This window comes from Mchenga conophoros, linkage group LG14 (assembly GCF_057382185.1).
Source record: "Mchenga conophoros isolate Kocher_MC1m ecotype Shallow Benthic linkage group LG14, M_conophoros_male_GT1.1, whole genome shotgun sequence".
In the NCBI taxonomy this organism is placed as follows: domain Eukaryota; kingdom Metazoa; phylum Chordata; class Actinopteri; order Cichliformes; family Cichlidae; genus Mchenga; species Mchenga conophoros.
In genome coordinates, this window is record NC_140539.1 from 15,238,601 (window position 1) to 15,262,626 (window position 24,026).

General features: G+C 42.5%; 1 protein-coding gene across 1 annotated transcript in view; it reads left to right on the top strand.

Annotated features, from left to right (window-relative positions):
- The window catches only part of veph1 (ventricular zone expressed PH domain-containing 1), a 93,740-nt gene that overhangs the window by 32,005 nt on the left and 37,709 nt on the right, over positions 1 to 24,026 (top strand). The window contains exons 5-8 of the mRNA XM_085245461.1: positions 7,605 to 7,768; positions 9,205 to 9,414; positions 18,132 to 18,352; positions 19,993 to 20,196. Of these exons, the coding sequence (XP_085101587.1) occupies positions 7,605 to 7,768; positions 9,205 to 9,414; positions 18,132 to 18,352; positions 19,993 to 20,196 (799 nt within the window). The remainder of the gene's footprint in view (positions 1 to 7,604; positions 7,769 to 9,204; positions 9,415 to 18,131; positions 18,353 to 19,992; positions 20,197 to 24,026) is intronic.

Here is a 24,026-nt window from a genome sequence, read left to right on the forward strand (position 1 = left end):
ACACTGTTTCCCAACATTGTGTTCAATTGCTTTTTTAAAAATGGTGAAATGATTGTTTCTATAAAGACGATGTGAACACGATTGAAGGGTGTATTTGCTATAATTTTCGGTGAAAACTTGGAGTATAGAAAATGAGAGGACAGCGTGGGTCTCTTCTAACTCAAAACATGGAAAAGAGCAGAGAAAAGCTGGTTACAGTGTGGATTCTTATTGAAATCTGCAACTTACTCCAGCACTTCCAGGGTGGACACTGAGGCATTCCCAAGCCAGCTGAGAGATATGAATCACCCCAGCATGTCTTGGGTCTGCCCCGGGGTATGCCTGAAACGCCTCACCTAGGAGGCGCCCAGAAGTCCTCTACTCTGAGCCCTTTGCTAATGATTCAGCTTCTTATTCCTCTCTCTACAGGAGAGCCCTCCACCCTACAGAGGAAACTCATTTCAGCTGCTGGTATCCTTGATCTCATTCTTTCGGTCACTAACCACAGCTCGTGTGGAGAGGAACGTAGGAAGCATGGCCTGAGGCTCGGAGGTGCTGATTCTCCTTCCCGCTGCTTCACACTCAGTTACCAAGTCATCCAGTGCTAGCTAGAGGTCATTTCATGATGAAGCTTAGAACCACATCATCCACAAAAAGACAGAGAGGTTATCCCAAGAGTGACCGAACAGGAAGTCTTGCATCCTCATAGGACACTCGGTGATGTGGTCACATAGCACATCCAGACTGGTCAGGCAAACGCTCTCAAGAGGATAAAGAGCTGGTCCTCTCTTCCACCAGGACAAAGACCGCAAAAGTGATCAGTATCACGCCCTTTTAACATGCCTGCTGTAGTTTGACACTAAATGACTTCAACTTCAACAAATGCATCATTAAACTAAGTAAAATTTAGAACGAATTAATGTTTCAGAATGCTTCTATACTCAGAAAAGAAGCCTTCATATAGGCTCTATTGTGTTTCGGGGGTGTTTGTATTGTAAATGTTTCCATGTTTTGCCTCACAGCTGCAACGTCAAGTGGGAATTCAGCCAGCTGGAAACACATCTTACAGGCTTGTCTAACAGTCGAGCAAAGAAATGACTTCACGGTGTGCTCGTGCATGAGTTGTATCCTTGCAGTGACAAATGACTTACTTATAGTTTATGTATGACTTAGTTACACAGCTTTTACACCAAGGGAATATTTAATATCAGCTACACAGATGTGTTCAACGTGTTTCCCGCTGCACTTCATTAAGCGCTGACTCAGCAGAAAGAAGTGCTGAGAAACATTGCAGTTTGGGTCTTAACAGCCTGAAAGCTTCACTCGATACCACAGAAAGAGTTCAAAGTGAGAATCGGTCTATCAGCTGTGCTAGTATCTATCAGCATTTATGATTTAGATATAAAAACAATTGTATCTACTGAACATTTTTATTCATTGTGCACACGTAATGAAAATCCTTCGCAGTCTTTTCTTTAATTTCGGGTAACCGAATCCCTTCCAGACATCTGTGCAGTCGTGTCATATGAGCTTGAATATTTTAAACTGTGTTTTTTTTCCTTCCCTGCTGGGGGGTAATGGGGGTGGGTGGTATTGGCTCATCCAACAAAAACATACACATTCTCAAATGTATGGGCTTTCTGGGAGAAGTTCATCTGATTTCTCTTGCATTTTGATTTGTCAGATTCTCACCCCCGTCACCCACCTCAGAGTGTTCGATTAGCATGAAATATGACAGGCTGGACATGTGTACATGGAATGTGCTTTGGAAGCTGCAGAAAACACGTTAAAGTCGTAAAGCTCTCCAAAAACATCCCTCTGGATATCGTTTGCGTTGGTCTCTGCAGTTTTCTCCCTGCAGTAACCTCCCTGTTGTAAAGGTTCTGGGGGTTTTCTTCTTTTCTGTTTTTTTTCTTTGTCAGATTATGTGCATTGTTTAATGTGTGGAGAATGTACTCATCCACAATACTTAAGATAAATCGGCAGGCCAGCTGACAATGAAAACCTCCTTCTAACTTTTTAAATGTAACACAGAACTTCTGGCGCATCTTCAGCTCATTTAAACCCACATTTTCATGTGAATGCTTCTTGATCTTCTTGAGGTTTTGGTCTTGAAGTGTCAGGGTATTGTTTTTTTAGTCAAATTGTTTTCTGCAGCATAATTCACATCTGAGTTTGCGTGTTTTTGTAAACTTATAACATTTTCTTGATGATTTTGCTCATTTTCACATAGAGAAAAATCCAAAAGAACCAAAAAACATCTCTGCAAAAACATGAGAGAATGTTTACTTTCCTCACCGGCTAGATGTGTCCGGTGCCAGAAAGTAAACAGTGGAGGAACGTTTCTACTAAATCCATAGTTGTGAGAAAACCCATACTCTTATAAGCCTCTGCTACAACCAGAGATGGGCAGTAACGCGTTACTTGTAACGCGTTACTGTAATCTGATTACTTTTTTCAAGTAATGAGTAAAGTAAGGGATTACTATTGCAAAAACGGTAATTAGATTACCGTTACTTTCCCGTAGGAACGCTGCGTTACTGCGTTACTAAAACCGTGATTTTTTTGCGAGAATGTCTCATGACAGTGACGTAAGCGAGTGCGCCGTTAGTGACAACAGCTGTGTGCAGATCAACAATGGATCACATATCGATTGTGGGAGAGAGTATGAGCGTGCAGCGTTTAAAGCGTGGAAGTACTGACCTTACTTTGAGTTTGATTCCATAAAAAGTGACAAAAACATTAGCGTCCATCGTGCGTGGGAAGAAAACTTCTTTTTACAGCAAAAAAACCCCTAAACTTCCAAGCAAGCACCGAGTGCGCAACGACGTAATGGGAAACTCACAGAGAAACTCGCGGATTCTTCAACTGACCACGGCACACCTGCACCAGGGTAAACCTCCGCCTACCCAACTCCTGCTTTACAGGTGAAAATAGAGCAACAGGACCGCTGAGTCTTTGACTTTATTTATTTTCTGCTGTGTTTTACTTGCATCTATTTGAAAGACTGAGTGTAAACACAAAAAATATTTTATTTTATGTGCTGGAATGTGTAGAAAATAGGTTTAAATGTTAACTAATTTATTCAAGTCAGAGAATGTTGCATATAATAAAATTTTTGCTTGATGCATAAAGTTAAAAGATTAAAACTGATAAAACAAGTTAAAAAAAACAGACTTTTCCATTTGATTACATTTTGTATGATGATTTATGCAGAAAAAGTAGAATTGGGCTGAAAGATCTATCGCTTTATCACCTATTCAGGTTGTAAATCGTGTTTTTAAAAAGTAACTAAGTAATTAATTACTTTTGAAAATAAGTAATCAGTAAAGTAACGGGATTACTTTTTGGGGGGAGTAATCAGTAATTAGTTACTGATTACTTTTTTCAAGTAACTTGACCAACACTGGCTACAACTACCCAAGCTGTTTCAGTTTGCATGGTCTGACGTGTCCCCGAAAATAAAACAGTTTGCTGCAAGGGCCATTTAGCTCAGGCTTTGAGTCAGACTGAGGTCAGGTCGCGTCACAGCCACAAACGAACTGCTCCTGAATTAGCTTAAGACCAGACTGAGACCGTTTCCTCTAAAGGGTTTCTGTGCTGTTGTTTTGCTCTATATCCAAGTTTCTTTACACCTCTCCAGACCACCGCTTAATTTTCAGTTTTAATTTAGATATTTTTCTGTATATGAACTTGTGCACCTGACATCCCTCTCTCTTGAAGCAGTGAGCATGACACATTATTTAACCTTATTGATGCCAATTTAGAAACTTTGTAACTAAATTTAGCACTTTTTCATACCCCTGTTAAATGCTTTTTCCTCTAAAAATGCACCTAGCAGTTTACTGTGGTGTCACAAGCAGCTGCTCTTATGAACGTGAGCTTGATGGAGCCCTGTCCATCCATTTGGACTTTCCAACCAATGTCTTAGGTACCCAGTACTAATGGCTGTCTTAATTCTTGATGGCACAGATTCACCAAGGTGCTGGAAACATTCCTTTTTGGACCTTATTGATATGACAGCATCACACAGTTGCTGCAGATTCATTGGCTGCACATCCATGATGAGAATCCCCGTTCCCCTATCCCAAACGTGCTCTATTGAATTTTCTGTTGCCCTGATCACTGTGGAGACCATTTGAGTACAGTGACCTCATTGTCATGTTCAAGAAACCAGTCTGAGATGTTCTGAGCTTTGTGACATGGTGTGTTATCCTACTGGAATCAGCCATCAGAAGATGTGGTCAGAAAAGGATAGACATGGTAAGCAACAATACAACAAGACCCTTTGGTGGTGTTTAAGCTCTGCAAAGGGTTGTCGTGATGTTTACGCCAGCTTTACAATCTTAGTGTCAAAGCAGAAACTGACACTCATCAAACCAGGCAACGTTTTTCAAGTCTGTCACATGTAGCTGTAATGCTCAGTGTTGTGTCCTCTCTGACTGCAGAGAAACCAGAGACATCCAGACTGCAACTGAAGCTCTGGAGCTTTAAAAAAAAGACAGGTATTTGGGGTGCCCTTGTTTTAGTAGTACTTAAATACTGTCTGTATTATATTTTAGTAACCCAAGAAAGAATATGCATAAAAACAATGGCTGATTTATTATTGTTTTTTACTTTCTTTTTAATCAAAGTTGAATGTCTCTGTAGATTTGGACACAAAATCTTTTGAGGGACGGGTTTTGTAATTCTGATGTGACATTTAGAAAACATGACACTTCACAATGAAAATGTCAGAGAAAACTGTTACCTTTGTTTGCTAAAGACAAAAAACAAAGGTCAGTGCATGAGCGCTTGTCACAGTGTCACGTCAGCTGTTGTTTGGAATGAAAGTATGAAGGTCAGATATTGTATGCAAACATGCCAGCACTCTCTCTCTCACACACACACACACACACACACACACACACACACAAATCAAAGTTAAAGTGGAAGTTGACCTGCTAAGCATACTAGAAAATCTATTAAGATTTTGTTTTAAGAGAGATGAAGAGTTATCAATGTCTTAGTCAAAAAAGCTAAAACATGTGGCTTCGAATCAAATCTACTTGAGGACATAACACACTTTATATAACTTGTCTCATTCACACAATCACCTTTTTCTACACCTAAGTGCTTTCTAGCTAACATTCATACTCCGATGTGGAGTGTGACTTGGGGTTCAGCTTCTTGCCCAAGGATTCTTTGGCATGGAGACTGAAGCAGCCAGCGATTAAACCACCAACCTTCCAGTTATTGAATGACCTGCTCTACCTCCTGAGCTACAGCCACCCTATAGAAGCAAACAGCCAACATATACAAGAAACCCCTGCAACATGCTGAAGCAGGGCTTCAGAGACTATGCTACAAATTGTAATTGTAATTGTGCAAAATTGCCTACCAAAAGTTCTTTCTACTAAAGTTAGAAACACTAGCTTCTGATGCTAAGCGTGTACTCGCATTCACCGGAGAAAAATACTTATTTATTGGAAACAATTACTGACAAAGCTCATTTTTCTTCTGATGTCGTTCAAACAGATCCGAACTTGTCCAAATATTTCATAAAAATCCAACAATTTACAGTAACACTCATTTTATTTTTCAAATTACTTTTTATAAATGCAAGTGTGTCTGACAGTATAAGGGGCTCAAATACGTAAGCTGTGTAAATTCTCTGTTTCTGGGCAGACTCTTGTCTCCTCCAGCCTTTTAACATTCCTGTAAAAGACCCGTAAAAGCTGCAACCTCGGCTTTATGGTTATTACCAGCTCTCTCTCTCTTTCTGTGCACTAACTGTGTCAGTCTCTTTTTATGGTGATTTGTGTTTAAAGTACAGGGGGTGGTGCCTGATAGTCTACATTAGTGTACATTAGTGGACATTGCAGGCAACATTTAAAGCAAGAGAAGTGAGCATAAATAGAGCCAATGACCGTCTTATAAATATTATCTTCCATTTGCACAGAACAGTCAGACCTCTCTGTTGGTCTGTTCCAACATCAAACCTGCTGAACATTTTTGAGTGGACAGCCTGTGGTTACAGTGATTTATAGGTTAATACTGGTTTTAGTGTAATGTGCAATTTTCCTGTGGCTCTGCCTCGTCTGTTCTAAGCCCCTCCCATCATTCAAAAACACCTCTGCCAGGTAAGAGGAATCATCTTATGCCACTGCTCCTTTACATCTTACCTCCAACAGCAAATCTCACCTGATTTGATCTGACACCGCCTGTGATTGGCCAAAGCCTCCTGATGGGGCCCAGAGGAGGTGCAGGAGTCTTGATTTGCTTACCTGAGCTTTAATGAACTTAAGTTAGATTAATTTTGTCGTGTTTGTGCAGTGCCACTGTTTGTTTGGTGTGTGTGCTAAGGCTAGCTAAGCTCAGGAGTGTTAAAGTACTTCTTAAAGCCCTCCTCCAGTAGTTATTCCTCCAATCTGACCATTTCACCTGCTCTGCAAATACTATAAATACTAGTCCTTTAAAGCAGTTTATACAATTTATATCAATTGCAACAGTTAAACATAACGTGACAGGGCTTTTGGCTTTATGTAATACTCAAGAACCGTAGTACAGAACCCTGAGAGGTCCCATAATGTTTACCATTTGTAAACAAGAGTCTTTGTTCACTGATGTGAATCATTTAAAGATGTTTTATATGTTAGTCAAAGGCTGTTGGGTAATACTGTGGGTTTTCTTGGGCTCTTTGCTGATCAGCAAATGCCTTTTTGCCAGTCATGCGTCAGTACTGGCTGTCTCAGCATCACTGCATGAGTACTGACAACGAATGAAAATTTCATTCCCGAACAGAGATGTTGTCTCATGACTGGTAATCTGATGTGTGTCTTCTGAGAATAGCATTAGAGCTATGCCAAAGGCAACTTAAAAAAGAAAGGTTTTAAACAATATGCTTTTTCTTCTTTTTTTGATCAATCTCAACATCTTTGCTTCTCCAAACACAGAAATAAGCACATAAAACAGGCTCGGATGCAATATGTCAGACCTAAATCTCTGCAGAGAGGATGACAAAATGCAAACGTGACCTTTTTCACCTCCTGTAATAAATGTGCCAATGCGACACTGACCAGCCCGAGCTAACAGCCTCCTCTAACTCTGTAATGACCCTGTTTGGGTCATCCTGCTGCAAACAGCAAGGAGCGAGAAAGGGACAAAAGAAACGTTGTCACAGTGTTATTTTCCTAAGTAAACAAAAGAATGCCTTTTGCTTCTCTCTCACCTTCTTTCTCTTCCTGAAAAGTTTTCTTAACATTTTGATTACTAGGAAAAGCAAAGGAGCAGCTGACCCCTTAATGCTTAGCTGCTCGTTCGTTGTCAAGATATATGTGTGTAATTTGATGGTGTTTAGCTGGTCTGAACATTTTGGGTACTGGTACCCAACCACAGAAGATCCTTCCATCCATTTTCTTCCACCTATCCTTTTCAGGTTTGTGGGATTAGTGAAGATAAAACACAAATTCAGCACGCTTTAAATGCATGGAAATGTTAAAAAGAAGGTCAGGTGCTCAGTGCAGTTTTTTTAAAGTGACCTTTTTTTTCACACAATGACCACTTTGTGTGGAATCTGTTTGTAAAAGGCTTTGAAGTTGTCTCTGGGGCTCAATAAAACATCTGTGTTTCTCTTTCCCCGCCAGGTAACCACATGCTGTTGAGAGTTCTGCCCTCAGTCTACCCCAAACAACCAGACACCATTCACCACCACCTAGGCAACCTCACCGCCATGATGCCACAGCTGGAATCCACCGAGCAACAACACCTGATCAGGCTTATTCAAATGGTTGCCGAGCAACATCCACTTGTGAGTTTTTGTGCTGACGAATTAACAATTTACTGTGTTTGAAACCAACTATTCAAACTATCCACTTTCATTTGGATTATTTGGATTATTTTTTCTGTTAAGTTATGGCTGCGCATACCACTATTACTTCACCGCCAATTTATATTAAAATTTCAGTCATTGTGTCACCGCTTTGCAGCCAACACGGTGAAAATTACAATAATAATACATATAAAATGTTATGACAGACTTCTAAAATTTTTCTATTTTCTTGTTTTTACGACAGGTGGCATTATAAATTTGTTCAGCGCTCTACATCATTTAAATGCCTCCCACCACATAGTTCAGACCGTGTAGAAACCTCAGTTGTGTGCTTGGTGAGGCTTATTTAAGTGCCTGTGTCATTTTTATAATGTGTTTTGGGTTTCTTGAAGCTTTGCCGGTCTCTTCCTTCAGTGCCCTTGATCTGACTGTTTCAGGAATCCATAGTCAAGTGACACCTAAACATAGTATATACATGTTATATCTAGTATTAATAAAAACTAAAACGAGGTAAATGCATTACAGTCAGAACTGATGGCCCATGTGAAAGTAATCCAGTATCTAGAAACAAAAACACTCGTGAAGAAGTTGCGAAATCCAGCATGTCTGTGATTATGTCGTTTCTATCTGTGACTGAAATGTATGCAAATGAATGCATGTGGAAAATGCATTGGAGAAAAAAAAAGAGAAAGCACTGGGAGAATTGGGACTTTGCATGTGGTGTGCAGGAATTCCCTTAATCCTGGATATTTTGGACCAGAGCTGCTGATGTTCAACGTGAAGGAGGGGGTGGGCGGGGAAGTACCACATACCAAGCAGAGCACATGGTGGTAAAACGCAGCCTCAGTTGAGAAACAAAAGCAGCCATCTGGAGTTATTCTAATGTGAACCCCCCACACAGGCACACAGGAAAATATTGTAGCTGTGTTCGTCACAGCAGTTACCAAATGTTTGGCATCTTGAGATTCACTTTTCGTAAGTGATGCGGCATTAAAATGGCACTCATGTGGAACTTTTGAACTGCATAACCTATTTTTCATTTGTCAGACAGAATTGTTAACAGGACATATATGGCTTGATAATCTTTCACATCAACTAAAAGAGCTGGCAATGGTGGATATTGTTAGACCATTCCAGTCTAGTGCAGTCTACTATGACCCTTACAGATTATGAGCAGGAGCTTTTTATTCACTCAGTTTTTCCAGACATCCCTACAGCCAAGCTTTTGTTTATTATTAGTCACGAGTATCTTCATCTCACTCCGAGGTCACTCCTCTCACCTACGGCCTTCATTGGAAAGATCAGGGCTCCTTTTGGTAGTTGTTATTTGTCATGAATAATGCTCTGTTTTTATTTTATTTTATTTCCCCCTTTCTAATTCTCTGCTTCTTTCTTTTTTTTCCTCATCCATGCAGATGTTGAGCCCTCAGGTTCCAACGTTGGTCGGTTACCTAGGGAACCAGTCTCTCACCGAGGCTCTTTTAGGAGCACTTGTCGATGTGTCTCAAGCAAGTCCTTCCTCGCTGGTCAGCTTTCTTTCACCGCTCAGGATCTTGGGACAGCAGTGCCCTGCTTTCCTGGCTCATGTGGCCAAAATCCACGGTGCTGTGGGCATTATCAGTGAGGTAAAAAAAAACAAAAAAAACACACACACTCAAAAAAGAGCCTTACCTCATTTCAAATTTTGGTGATCTCACCTTCAAGTTCAACTTCTGGTACACCTTTGGGCCGCTCCAGTTGCAGCTATTTTTAGATTGCTTCCCGGAGATGATCTTTTGACCACTGGAGGTCAAAGTAGATGATTTGTGCATGATCTGCAGCTCTCTGGAAGCTCAGGAGTATGCTCTCTTTTTTTCATAAGCAGCAGCACACTGAAAATGTGGCAGCTTTTTGGCCACTCTAGCATAACACACTAAACCTGCCCTCCACACCAGAGTTACCATTTTTTGACTATCTTCTACAAAATGAAACTCAAGTTGAAGAGGCTTAACTGTAAAGGCTTTTACACACCGGATATGATTAGACCATCACTTTGCATCATTGTGTGAATGGAATAAGTGGATACATTTTAAACACTTTAACTGCATGACATAAATTCATATTTACTGTTCGTTCAAGCATATTACCTCAATTAACCCAACTGAGGATATAAAGAGGAGCAAGTCTGAAGGAAATAATAGAAACAAGTAGAGGTCATTGAAACACACACTTACTGTAAACAGGCAGGAGTGATTATTTTAATGAGTAGGAAATAACGGGCACTCATATGACTTGTTCTCTCATGCTCTGCCAAGTATAAAACACACACAGACCGGATAGGCCGGGCAGATCCGGAGGTTTGGACGGCTGTCTGACACCTGCATACATCAGTGTTCGGTGGAACTGTCTTTCCCAACACGTGCCGAAAGCCCTTAGGGCTTAGAAAGGTCAGAGTCTGGTATTCTGGCAGGTGAAGATTTAATTTGAAGTAACAATGAAGGAGCAATGTTCTAAGCCTTACCCTATTGTTGCAAACATAACACAATTTTAGGGAACATTAACCTCAGAAAACAGTTGGTCCTTTGTGTGCTGAAAAGGGAAAATCGGCTATACTGGAAAATGTATTTTGAAATCTTAGCTCAGTATGTGTGAAATTTTGTTTTTAAAATTGCCTACCTCACCATATCCTGCTGTTCACAAAAATTATCAGCAGATTTGGTGACAAAAGACAGACCTTGCAAAGTCTAACCCCCACCATGAACAAGTCTGAGTTATTGTATCAATGTGAATCAAGCTGTCAATTTGGTTAAAAGGAAGACGACCACCTGAGTTTTTCAGTTCAAAGGTAGCTGTCCCTGACTCCCATGTAGTTTCACAGAGGCATATAAACCATGAGGGACCAGTAAAATTCAGAGCCTTAACTCAGGGCTCAACTCATCAACCCAAGGGGCCGACCGCAAGGGAGTTTGTTAGGCACCTTGGCAACCTCAGCAACAGCAATGAGCAAGTCATCTCCTTTTCCCAAGACCCCCTTTCGTCTGATGAGGCGTGTCAGAGGGTATCGGCAGATCCTCTGAGTATTTCTTCTATTGTCTCACTATATCCTTAATAAGCTACACCCCCCCTCCTGACTTGCTAGTTCACCATAAGCCTTGCATCCTCTGGGACAAACATGCACCACACCAGATTGGGAATACAAGTATACCCACCCTAACTGGATGCCTCGCATCACGAGTGAACCCAGGTGAGGCTGACTAACAAGCTTGTTCTCCTTCCCCACCACAGAGATGATATTTCATGTCTATAGAGCCAGTTCTCTGCCTCTGACTGCCACCAAATCCACATAGTACCTCCCTGTGAACTAGCCGCTCCTGCTCCCGGTAGCCTCACTGGAGGGCTGGGCCCATGTGGCTCATTTAACCCATAACCTGGTCACAAAGCGCTTTGTAGTGAGCCCCTCCCACAGGCCCACCTCCAAGGTGAAGCCCGAGCGACCCTGTCCTGGGGTAAACAACGCTTCACTTTCTCTGGCCCCTCAACCAAAGCCAGTTTGCCTTGAAAGACCCTACCAGGGGAAAATTGCCCCTGACAACACAGATCTCAGGAGCACTCAAAAATCCAAACCCCACTGCCACCATGAGTTGGCAATTCATGGACTGGCTGACTCAATGAATCACCTGACACCAAGAGTGTGACACCCCTCTCTTTAAAACCAAAAACAGACACACCTTATTTGTGTCTGTATTGACTTTTGCACAGATTTAAAAGCATTCATGGCTTTGAATACTGCTAATACAGCATGACAGCTCCTGTTACATCCAATGAGTTCACTTTTTGTAGAGATTAAGAATATCAAAATTTGTTTTGAAAGAGACACAATTTGTTCCATGTGCATCTTTTAACCTATGGGTCACACATATGGCTGCCATCAGATGTTACTCAACAAATAGCCTTTTAAAAGAGCAAAATGCAATGATATATAAACTGATGGACAACAATAAAAGATTGTCTTGACGATGAAGTCTGTCTTTGATAAAGCAATATTAAGCCCCAATTTCAGTGTTTTATTTGTCCAATGACTATTTAATGGGTTTAAACAAATGAGTTCAGTTCTTAAACCTGCTGCTGTACACAAGTTCAATACTAATAAACAAAAGTTCATAAAATGAATTAATACAGAAGAAGAAAAAAAAAAGATTCCTGCTAATGATCAGCATGCTTACACAGCACGCTCTCACAGAGCCCCTAATACGGCTTTATAAGTTGTGTTATCTTATGTTGTGTTCTTTCAGGTTTTAAAATGACGACAGAAAATACTATTATTGTTATTATTATCATGTCATCGTCATCTAAAAGCGTTCAGTGTAGACCTTGTAGGTTTTCAGCTCTATTGCTAGTCTTGTTCTAACCCTGTTAAGTATTTATGCAGCACTGTGTAATCATACATGTGATAAAGACCCACTTTATAGTCAGTCTGTGATGCCTGTGTGTGTGTTTGGGGGGTTTAGACTGACAGCAAGACAGGTGAGAGCTCCCACTTTCTTTTTCTCTTTTCCTCTGGGTGCATTTTGGGCAGTTTAACAACAATTTAGGGGAAATTAGCAAAAAAAACAAAAAACCATTATGACTGTCTCTACATGAAGTGTTCCCCCTCCACCTATACTCATATACAAACACACATGCAGAAACAGAAACGGATGTACACTGAAATCTCAAAGCTGGAACCCATAATAGGCTTTCTATTACTCCAGGGCAAAGTTTCCCTCTGAAAGTTCCCTTCCTCCTCAATCTTCTTGTCAAAAAACCTGCCAGCACAATTTTAACACACTCACAAATACTCATACACGTTCAGATACACAGATTGTTGGACCTCGGTGTCCTGCCTTTCTTCACATTGGAACCATTTGGAAAATAACCAGTGTTTTCTGGGAAATGCCCCTGCTGAGGCCTCCTGATGATGGCAGTGGAGAGACCCTCCTGTGGGTTCGTGTTTGTGCCCTGCAAGCACGCACACACACATACACACAACCTTTCACACTGGGATGCATTTGTTCTTGATTGCACAAGTCTTTCGCTGGCTTCCCTCAGCCACCTGAAGGGAGTTAGTCTATACTGTGTTTCTGGACTTATTGCGTGTTGGATCAGAATATGTCACTGGTAAAAGAAACCCTTGCACACTGTGGACTGCTGTGGACTGCTTTTTATTCAAGCAGCCCTGCAGGAAAATATGAAAAAAGAAACTGATGGAATTGCAAACAGTCTTGCTCTACGTTGCTATACAGAAATAAGACTAATCAAACCTAGTCCCACTCAGTGTTGAAACAGCCAGATGACCGCTTTGTGACTACTGCCATTAGTTTTCTCAAATGTGTGTCCATTATAATTTCATCAAAGATTACTGGAGTAAAACAGCAACTACCTATTCTTCTATCTCGCTCCCACAAGTGCGTTTTTTAACACTAGGAACACAAAAAGCTGTGCGTCAGCTTCATGCGGCACTCACAGTTTTTAAACCACTCTGATAAGAGTCATTTTCCTTCAGTTACAAGGAACGTCATCATCATGCTAACTTTAACTGCTGCTTAGCTGGATGCAGGTGTGACCAATTGAGGAGCAACAACAATTAATTTGAACCCTCATGGGCCACAATCCACTTGTGTTTAAAGTTTTGGAGGGGGTTTCCTGCAAGAAAATCTTTGTTGTTGTAGGAACACTAATCTGTTTGCATAAAACATGGTAGCAGAAAGCATCAGGCCAAATCTGGCATTAGCAACAATCCCACTGCAGTTTCTCCAGAATCTGCTTGTGTGCATTTGATTGATGAGGACTTCATTCAACTCTGAAGTCGTTCTGCATTTAGTGCTAATCCTATGCATTTAAAATACCCAGTTTGTTATTATTTGGAAAGAAATTTAGACAGTATAGTTGCGACTGCTATATAGGATCACAAGATGGGGCTTGGTGATGAACAAAGGCTATTTTCACACCTTTGGTGTTTAGTCCGTTTAAACTGAACTCTGGTACTTTTTTACCCTTCGATTCACGAGACCTTTTGGAGGAGGTGGCTTTGTTTATGGTGTGAACCAACAACCAGCTACTGTATATGCTGCAAATTTGAGCTAAACACCTTCCCTTAGCCAAGTATGCTTTGTTTTCTGGGGTGCAGCAGCGTATCATAGGTGTGCATACCAAACGGTCAGTACAGGTTAGCAACTAGCCGTAACAGTAATGTAAATTCTCTATGTTATGCAGAACAGAACAACCTTCTTCCTGTATTTACATCTGGCCTATAAGCTATAAGCTATTGTAGTGACGTATTTTGGTTCACTTTGAGATTTTCTGTGGGGAAAAAACCCAAACCAAAGCTACAAATTTACAAACTCATCAACTGATTCAAACTAGGGTAAATGAACTATAATGTGCGTAGTATTAGCAACATCTCAAAGCAATGCTGAGAAACCAGCGTGTGCAGTTCTCACTTCTCCCTGTACCTGGTTCTACTAGAGATATCTTAGTGTTAACATGGAGTTCTTTCTTCCCACTATCACCAAGTGCTTGCTTGTAGGGCTTCATCTGATGGCTAGAGAATTTCTCTCTGAGACAGCTGATGTTATACACTGAACAAAAATATAAACGCAAGACTTTTGTTTTTGCTCCCATACCCCATGGGATGGACGTAGAGACCTAAAATTCATTCCAGATACACAATATAACCATCCCTCCCAAACAGTGGTCACAAATCAGTCCAAATGTGTGGTAGTGGGTACATCTGCTATATTGAGATAATCCATCCCACCTCACAGGTGTGCCACATCAGGATGCTGATCTGACATCATGAGTAGTGCACAGGTGTACCTCAGACTGCCCACAACAAAAGGCCACCCTGGAATGTGCAGTTTTTTGCGCTATTGGGGGTCTGGGGACCCAGAACCGGTCAGTATCTGGTGTGACCACCATTTGCCTCATGCAGTGCAACACATCGTCGCATGGAGTCTATCAGATTGTCAATTGTGGCCTGTGGAATGTTGGTCCACTCCACTTCAATGGCTGTGCGAGGTTGTTGGATATTCGTGGGAACTGGTACACGCTGTCGTATACGCCGGTCAAGCACATCCCGAACATGCTCAATGGGTGACATGTCCGGTGAGTATGCTGGCCATGCAAGAACTGGGACATTCTCAGCTGCCATCTGCCCTGAACAATGTGAACCATGATTCATCCGTGAAGCGCACACCTCTCCAACGTGCCAGACGCCATCGAATGTGAGCATTTGCCCACACAAGTCTGTTACGGCGACGAGCTGGAGTCAGGTCAAGACCCCGATGAGGACGACGGGCATGCAGTTGAGCGTCCCTGAGACGGTTTCTGACAGTTTGTGCAGAAATTGTTTGGTTGTGCAAACCAATTGTTCCAGCAGCTGTCTGGGTGGCTGGTCTCAGACGATCTTGGAGGTGAACCTGCTGGATGTGGAGGTCCTGGGCTGGTGTGGTTACACGAGGTCTGCGGTTGTGAGGCCGATTGGATGTGCTGCCATATTCTCTGAAACGCCTGTGGAGACGGCTTATGGTTGAGAAATGAACATTCAATGCACGGGCGACAGATCTGGTTGACATTCCTGCTGTCAGCATGCCAATTGCACGCTCCCTCATTGCTTGTGGCATCTGTGGCATTTTGCTGTGAGACAAAACTGCACATTCCAGGGTGGCCTTTTGTTGTGGGCAGTCTGAGGTACACCTGTGCACTACTCATGATGTCAGATCAGCATCCTGATGTGGCACACCTGTGAGGTGGGATGGATTATCTCAATATGGCAGATGTGCCCACTACCACACATTTGGACTGATTTGTGACCACTGTTTGGGAGGGATGGTTATATTGTGTATCTGGAATGAATTTTAGGTCTCTACGTCCATCCCATGGGGAATGGGAGCAAAAACAAAAGTGTTGCGTTTATATTTTTGTTCAGTGTAGATTGGTGCTATATATATATATATATATATATATATATATATATATATATATATATATATATATAAATTCAATTCGACAGAACAATAAAAGATATATATATTTGTTTGAAAGCTTAGCTTTAAACTTGTAAACTTAGCTTTACATCAGGGAGGCCACAAAGTCAAACTCACCCAGCAGCTGATCACAGTCCCTGCTCATATCGGATGGTGACTGTGGAGCCCGCTGGCAAATCTCGGATAATGTGCATCATTGCAGTTTCTTTAGCCTGCAACAGTTGTAGCTGCCTCTCCAAGCCACTTTGCAACCCACCCACACCCTACCCCGCTCCACCTTTGCATGCTGCATCTGACTCTGTGAATTAACAAACTTCTTCTAAATAAATTGATCTCCACACTAACTTAAAGTCTTTGAGATGATTATGATTAAGATTGTCAGTTGATTTTAGGCAGTGTTACACAAATTCTATATACCTGAAAGATAAATATAATCGTATTTGTTTGCTGTTGTTTTTATTTAATAAATGAAGAGACTGTAGAGTGACTGTGCCAGAATGCAGCTCCAATTGAAGCTAATGCAAAGAAGCAAGGGAAGAAGGGAAAAGAAAATAACTGGGTGGTAAGCAGCGAGAGGATTTGGCTTGTCACTGTTCCGATGCAATGTTTTCTTTCTTTGCTTTTTCTCTTTTGGTTTGAATCCCCCGGTATTTAATGTTTTGTACACACCAGCGCAGGTGCTATTGCCAGAGGAGCTTGGCTCAAATTATTGTCAGTGACTGAAACAGAATGGGCCACAGTTTGTTTCCCAGGGAGGCATTTGGAAATGTATTTGTTCAGACGCAAGGCTGAAAAACCATAAATCTCTAGATCTGTGTCAGTCTTCTGCAGATTGGCAGTTTGGAAGAAGATCTGCTCCCCCCTGCCATCATTTTCTGGAAAACATGGAAGCTCATAATTAAAAACAGCTAGTAGTTCTTTTTTAAGACCTTCCTGTTATTGTCCTTTTTGGCAGAGCTTTACAAAAGGGTTTAGCTTTTAAAGCCGTAATGTGTTCAGGATACGAAATCAAGGCCAAGTGCTGTCTCCAAATAATTAAACGTAATTTGACGATTGAAGAGATCTTCATATGTCCGGCAGATTTTTAAATTTTATGCTATTACTCTCAGTTCCAAAGTGAAAATGATGCGAGCCTCTGCGTATGCTGCAATATTTGGAAGAATTTTAGTAAATCCTTAAAAAATAAAATCTTCTGGAAAAGCCTGAACTTTAGTTCAGACGTAGCCAAAGCCTGAGCTCCAGCCACGCTCCGGAGTCCTTTTTGTGCAGAGCCGTGGAAACTCCTAAATACCTGCTTGGCATGTTGTTAGGTTTAAATTTTTTTTAAAAGTCAAGTTCTTCCTTTTGTGGTAGTTTTGGGATCCACATAATAGAAACGAAGTATCCTACAGAGAGTGTTTTTGAGGCATGCCTGAACGATGCTGTAACTGCGTTGTTCTCTCCTCGTTACAAGGTGTTCTAGAGGGCTGGAAACAGAGGTTGGCTCTGCCCGCCATCAATCAATCACTTCTTATCTGAGAATTCGAGAAGGAAGGAGAGTGTTTTGAGTTTTTAGTTCTGCAATGTGAGTTTTATAAGACGCAAGTGTTTAAAAAAAGGTTTTTGACCACAGATGGGGATTTTTTGGCTTTAGTTCTGCCCTAAAACACCACAAGAGAGCTCTCACTCACCTTTGATCATCTCCTGTCACGCCGATTTCTGCGCTCTGTTTAAAATGCGGCTGCTCCTGTTAAATAAAGCTGATTACATTAAAGTATACGTTACACAATTTTGTATACAGAAATATATATACAAGAGAGGCATGGGGCGTCTATTGAGGGGGTATTGCACAGGTCATATTCCTGGTTAAGTATTACTCTCTCAACAGTCACAAGACTGTATATGTGCTGGATTTCATTTGTACAGAAACATGCTGGGAATGATGAAATGTGGTTATTACGGCAGTTCAGTTGGAAAGCTATTACATTTGGGAAAAGAACAAGTTTGTATTTTAAAAAGTTTGCTGGGAGCCAGCCTGCATGTGTTTGTATTTATTATTGTTTGCTATGATTTAGTAACAAAAGAAGTTACACCAAACCCTCCCAAACAGACGGGAAGAGGAAAACTCATGTGTGTTGAATTACCATAGCTAAAATTCACGCTTTCTTCACCAAAACACATGTAACTCAACAATATTCCCAAACTGCTGCAAAACACAACACTGGCCCCATTTTAAATGAGAAATAAACCATTAAGCAGTAAAAAATCTTCCTCAAAGTCCTCGGTTATTTTTCTGTTTAATTTTATACCAAGACCAGTGTCGGCCAGGGCTGATATTATGTGTGGTCTCCTTTCTCCAGACTCATGCTCACAGCTCGCTGGTCTACCTGGTGTCCCTTCTGGGCAGCATGGAGCACAGCTTTCACCACACCCTTCTGCTGGAGGTCAGAGCGCTGACCGACCGTTACCCATCTTTACTGGGCGGCTGCGGTAAAGACATCTACAGGATGAGCAACTCTTTCACTGCAATAGCCAGGCTTCTGGGAAGACGACTGGAGGAGAAATCAACGTCACACTGCAGGTTAGGAAACACCTGTTAACATGGGCTGCATGAAATCTCTTAGCGGTGGTCACCTAAAATCTTAAATAGTGTCTCTACAGCCTCTATGGATTGCAGCAGCTACTATGGAGAGTAGCTAGAGACAACTAGAGATTGATATTCAAGTGTTGCTGATTATATTCTTGTTATGTTTTGCATTCGCTCAGGAGTCACTTTAATAAAATTCGAGTTTGTGCAGACTAAGCAACTACAATGCTCTGTTTCTTCCTTTTATTTAAAAAGGGATTTGTGCACTCACTGGCCAGTTTATTAGGTTCACCTGGTCAACTGCATGTTAATATAAAAAAAAAAAAATCTAATCAGCCACCCACGTGGCAGCAGCTCAGTGCATTTTGGCATGTGGATATGGTCAATACGGCCTGCTGAAGTTCAAACCGAGCATCAGAATGAGGAAGAATTTATATGACTTTGAATGTGGCATGGTTTTTTTGGTGCCAGATGGTTTGGTCTGAGGATTTCAGAAACTGCTGATCTGATGGGACTTTCCCACACAATCATATCCAGGGTTTACAGAGAACGGTCTGAAAATACATATTCTGCTATTCTGTTGATAGCAGAGGACCCCCAGGGTGGTCGAGAATGACTGAGCTACAATCCTGTGGGACTTCCAGATACAGGCGGACAAACTAGTGATGGTCAAGTAGAGAAAGGCGACCGTAGTGACGGATGTAGCTATACCAAGTGATAACAACATTAGGAAGAAGGACCACGAGAAGCTCAAGAAATACCAAGAGCTGCGAGAACAACTCGAGAAGATGTGGAGGGTAAAGGCAGAAGTGGTCTCGGGACAGTGACCCCCAAACTGGGCGAGTGGCTCCAGCAGATCCCAGTAACAACATCTGACATCTCTGTCCAGAAGAGCACAGTTCTAGGAACAGCTAAGATACTGCACAGAGCCCTCAAGCTCCCAGGCCTTTGATAGAGCACCCGAGCTTGAAGGATGAAGGCTGCCCCACAGGGCGAGTGGGGGATTTTTTTTGTGTCAGAGACTGAGTCATAAAGAGAATACACATACTGACTCGACACATTGAGCTGTGTTACTTTGATCGTGACGCTAAAATCAAATCTGGGTCTGTTACAGCGCACTGTTATTTAAGGTCATTAAAATATTTTTCTTTTTGGTTTTGCCTTCAAAACAATCTGCGTGCACAAGAAGTGAACATACCGTGCATACGCTGGCCAAGAGTCATCTGGCTGCCCTGTGGAAATGACACACACACAGCTCTCTTCTAAATAAGAACATTGTGTGCAGAGTTTGAGGCTTCGAAAGACTTTGCTTGGGGTCTTTTGGAAGAGAGATAGAAGGGGAAAAGGATTGGAGGGAGGCAAAGGCAGTTTATTAGTGAAAGAGCAGGGGGGAGTGGAAAGGAAGCCCTCTTTCAAACAAGTAGAAGTTTTGAAGGATATTTGTATAAAAACACAAGTAAGGAATGAAAAACAGAAAAGAGCGAAAGAGGGTTCAACACAATTTGAACCAATTAATGTAAGAAAGAAGCAAATTAAGCCAACGTTTGCCAGAGGGGGAGAAACTTGTGACACCGTCAGCTTCAGGTCACACGTATAGCAACTATAATGTGAACTCTGGCTCTGTGTGCATTCAGGGTGGATGAGGCGTTCCAATCAGATGGAGGAGGAGGAGCACCAGAGCAGCAGCTGCAGGTGAAGATCCAGGCCTTTGAGGAGAAACTGGGAGACACGGTGGAAGATGAGGAGGAGGCAGCAGGGGAGGACTCTCCTGCCCCGCAGCGACGCTACAGCCTAAGCCAAACAGTCAGGGAGGAGAGGCGTGAGATGAGATTCAACAGGTCAGTTAGTAAGAACATGCTTCTGCTCAGTGTCCTCTGAAATCTGACTGGATAGAAAAAACATATTTTTATGAAGAATCTGGTGGATTTGAAGAGATGCCTTGAGCCAAGAAGACGTTTCTATATGTGTGTTTGTTGAAGAATGTAAACACTGCCACACTTGGAAAATTTTGTTTATTTTATGAAATCGAAATGACACAAATTTACATATAAAACAGTGACCAGGTACATCACTGCCTCAAAAGTTAAAGACTGTGTTGGAGGTGTGTTGCAAAGTGGCTTGCAGCAGCAACTGCATCTGTAGCAGGCTAAAGCAATTACAATAGGGCTTCCTTTATGAGATATACCAATGGGATGGTATCAGCTGAGCCAGCAGACACTGAGTGCTGGCATAGAAAGAAATTAAACATTAGCCATGTTTTCGCAAAAACAAGCACATGTCTTTAATTCTTCTGTATATTGTCCTCTAAAATTTAGACATTTTATGTCTTGGGGGGTTTATGTTGCTGTGTTTTGTTAGTGGGATAAAACTGTACTTAGAATGTCCTGGAGTACACCTGGTTGTCAGGTTGCAGTTTATACAGTTACTCACATGTCATACCTGTATGTGTGTGTGTGTGTGTGTGTGTATATATATATATATATATATATATATATATATATATATACACCCAGCACGCCCCTGCGGGCGGTTTATCCTTCAAGCTCGGGTCCTCTACCAGAGGCCTGGGAGCTTGAGGGTCCTGCGCAGTATCTTAGCTGTTCCCAGGACTGCGCTCTTCTGGACAGAGATCTCCGATGTTGTTCCCGAGATCTGCTGGAGCCACTCGCCTAGCTTGGGAGTCACCGCACCTAGTGCTCCGATTACCACGGGGACCACCGTTACCTTCACCCTCCACATCCTCTCGAGCTCTTCTCTGAGCCCTTGGTATTTCTCCAGCTTCTCGTGTTCCTTCTTCCTGATATTGCTGTCATTCGGAACCGCTACATCGATCACTATGGCCGTCTTCTTCTGTTTGTCTACCACCACTATGTCCGGTTGGTTAGCCACCACCATTTTGTCCGTCTGTATCTGGAAGTCCCACAGGATCTTAGCTCGGTCATTCTCCACCACCCTTGGGGGCATCTCCCATTTTGACCTCGGGACTTCCAGGTTATACTCGGCACAGATGTTCCTGTACACTATGCCGGCCACTTGGTTATGGCGTTCCATGTATGCCTTGCCTGCTAGCATCTTGCACCCTGCTGTTATGTGCTGGATTGTCTCTGGGGCATCTTTACACAGCCTGCACCTGGGGTCTTGCCTGGTGTGATAGACCCCAGCCTCTATGGATCTTGTACTCAGAGCTTGTTCTTGTGCTGCCATGATTAGTGCCTCTGTGCTGTCTTTCAGTCCAGCTTTGTCCAGCCACTGGTAGGATTTCTGGATATCAGCCACCTCCTCTATCTGCCGGTGGTACATACCGTGCAGGGGCCTGTCCTTCCATGATGGTTCCTCGTTTCCCTCCTCTTTCTTGGGTTTCTGCTGCCTGAGGTATTCACTGAGCACTCGGTCAGTTGGGGCCATCTTCCCAATGTATTCTTGGATGTTCCTTGTCTCATCCTGGACTGTGGTGCTGACACTCACCAGTCCCCGGCCCCCTTCCTTCCGCTTAGCGTACAGCCTCAGGGTGCTGGACTTGGGGTGAAACCCTCCATGCATGGTAAGGAGCTTTCTTGTCTTTATGTCAGTGGCTTCTATCTCCTCCTTTGGCCAGCCTATTACCCCAGCAGGGTACCTGATCACGGGCAGGGCGTACGTGTTGATGGCCCGGATCTTGTTCTTACCATTCAGCTGACTCCTCAGGACTTGCCTGACCCTCTGCAGGTACTTGGTGGTTGCAGCCTTTCTAGCGGCCTCTTCATGGTTCCCATTTGCTTGCGGGATCCCCAGGTACTTGTAACTGTCCTCTATGTCTGCAATGTTGCCTTCTGGTAGTTCAATCCCCTCAGTTCTGACTACCTTCCCTCTCTTTGATACCATCCGACTACACTTCTCCAGTCCGAACGACATTCCAATGTCATTGCTGTATAGCCTGGTAGTGTGGATCAGTGAATCGATGTCTCGTTCACTCTTGGCATACAGCTTGATGTCATCCATGTACAGGAGGTGGCTGACAACTGCTCCGTTCCGTAGTCGGTATCCGTAGCCAGTCTTGTTAATGATCTCACTGAGGGGGTTCAGGCCTATGCAGAACAGCAGTGGGGACAGAGCATCTCCTTGGTAGATCCCGCACTTGATGGTGACTTGTGCTATGGGCTTGGAGTCGGCCTCTAATGTTGTACGCCACATCCCCATTGAGTTCCTGATGAAGGCTCTTAGGGTCCCATTGATCTTGTACAATTCTAGGCATTCCAGTATCCAGCTGTGGGGCATTGAGTCATAGGCCTTCTTGTAATCAATCCAGGCAGTGCACAGGTTGGTCAGTCTGGTCTTGCAGTCTCGGCTGATTGTTCTGTCTACCAGTAGCTGGTGTTTTGCGCCTCTGGTATTCTTGCCAATTCCTTTCTGTGTCCCGCTCATGTATTGACCCATGTGCCTGTTCATCTTAGCCGATATGATGCCTGACAGGAGCTTCCATGTAGTACTGAGGCAGGTTATTGGTCGGTAGTTGGAGGGCCAATATATACTACCGACCAATATATATATATATATATATATATATATATATATATATATATATATATATATATATATATATATATATATATATTAGGGGTGCAACGATATTCGTATCGATATTGAACCGTTCGATACAGTGCTTTCGGTTCGGTACGCATATGTATCGAACAATACAACATTTGTAATTTATTTTATCAACTTTCCTTCTGACGATGCTGTCTGTGTGGAGCGCTCAGTGAATCTGCGTTCGACTACTCCGCCTAGGCTGCACTGTCGAGCGCAGATCCACTGAGTGCTCCACACAGACAGCATAGTCAGAAGGAAGAGCGCAGGGCACCTCCCCCACCCTCATTCAGATCTGGCGTTTGGAATTATTTTGGTTTTCATGTGACGTATGACCCTGAAGGTAAGCGAGTCATGGACTAAAGTAAAACAGTATGTTGGATGTGCCATGCAATGCTCAATTACATGGGTGGGAACTAGTGTGTTAGCGCAGTTAGCTCGTTAACGTGTTAGCTGTCTAGCCCCATGCACGGGGCAATCGGCGGTAGCTCGTTAACGGAGATTTGCCGTGTTGTGGTGTTAAGGTCATTTCAACGAGATTAACCTGAAAGCACTAGTGGGAACACAACGAATATGACTGCACATTTACGCCGACATCATCCTAGTGCAAAGACAAAAACAACAAGCATGCTACTAACTTTAGCCGAGTCATTTAGACAGCTGTTAGCACATGATTCTCCTTATGCTGCTGAGAATATAGCCCAGAAGAAGCGGATAGTATAGCTTTTATTTTGGAAAGAGACATTTCTCTGTAATAAACTCTCTTTTCCAAAGATGAGTGATTCCTCAATCAGATACAGGGCTTGCAATATCGCTAGCCCGACGTCCCGGAGCTAGCGATTTTTTCAGTCGGGCTACCAAAATCTATCTCTTCCCTGCCCGTCGGGCTATTGTAGGAAAAATATATGTCAATGCTTTTGCATTCTTTCAGAAATGTAGCTGGGTAATTATGTCATTGGCATCGGTGAGCCACTGTCAATATGTGACATATTGAAGTCGCGTTTGAATTTGCGCTTGTTTTTTTGCTTTCACTTTGCAATCGTGCAAACTGTGTATAGAGAGCGACAGCACTGATCTGTGAGTGATGATAATTTGTGCACCAATT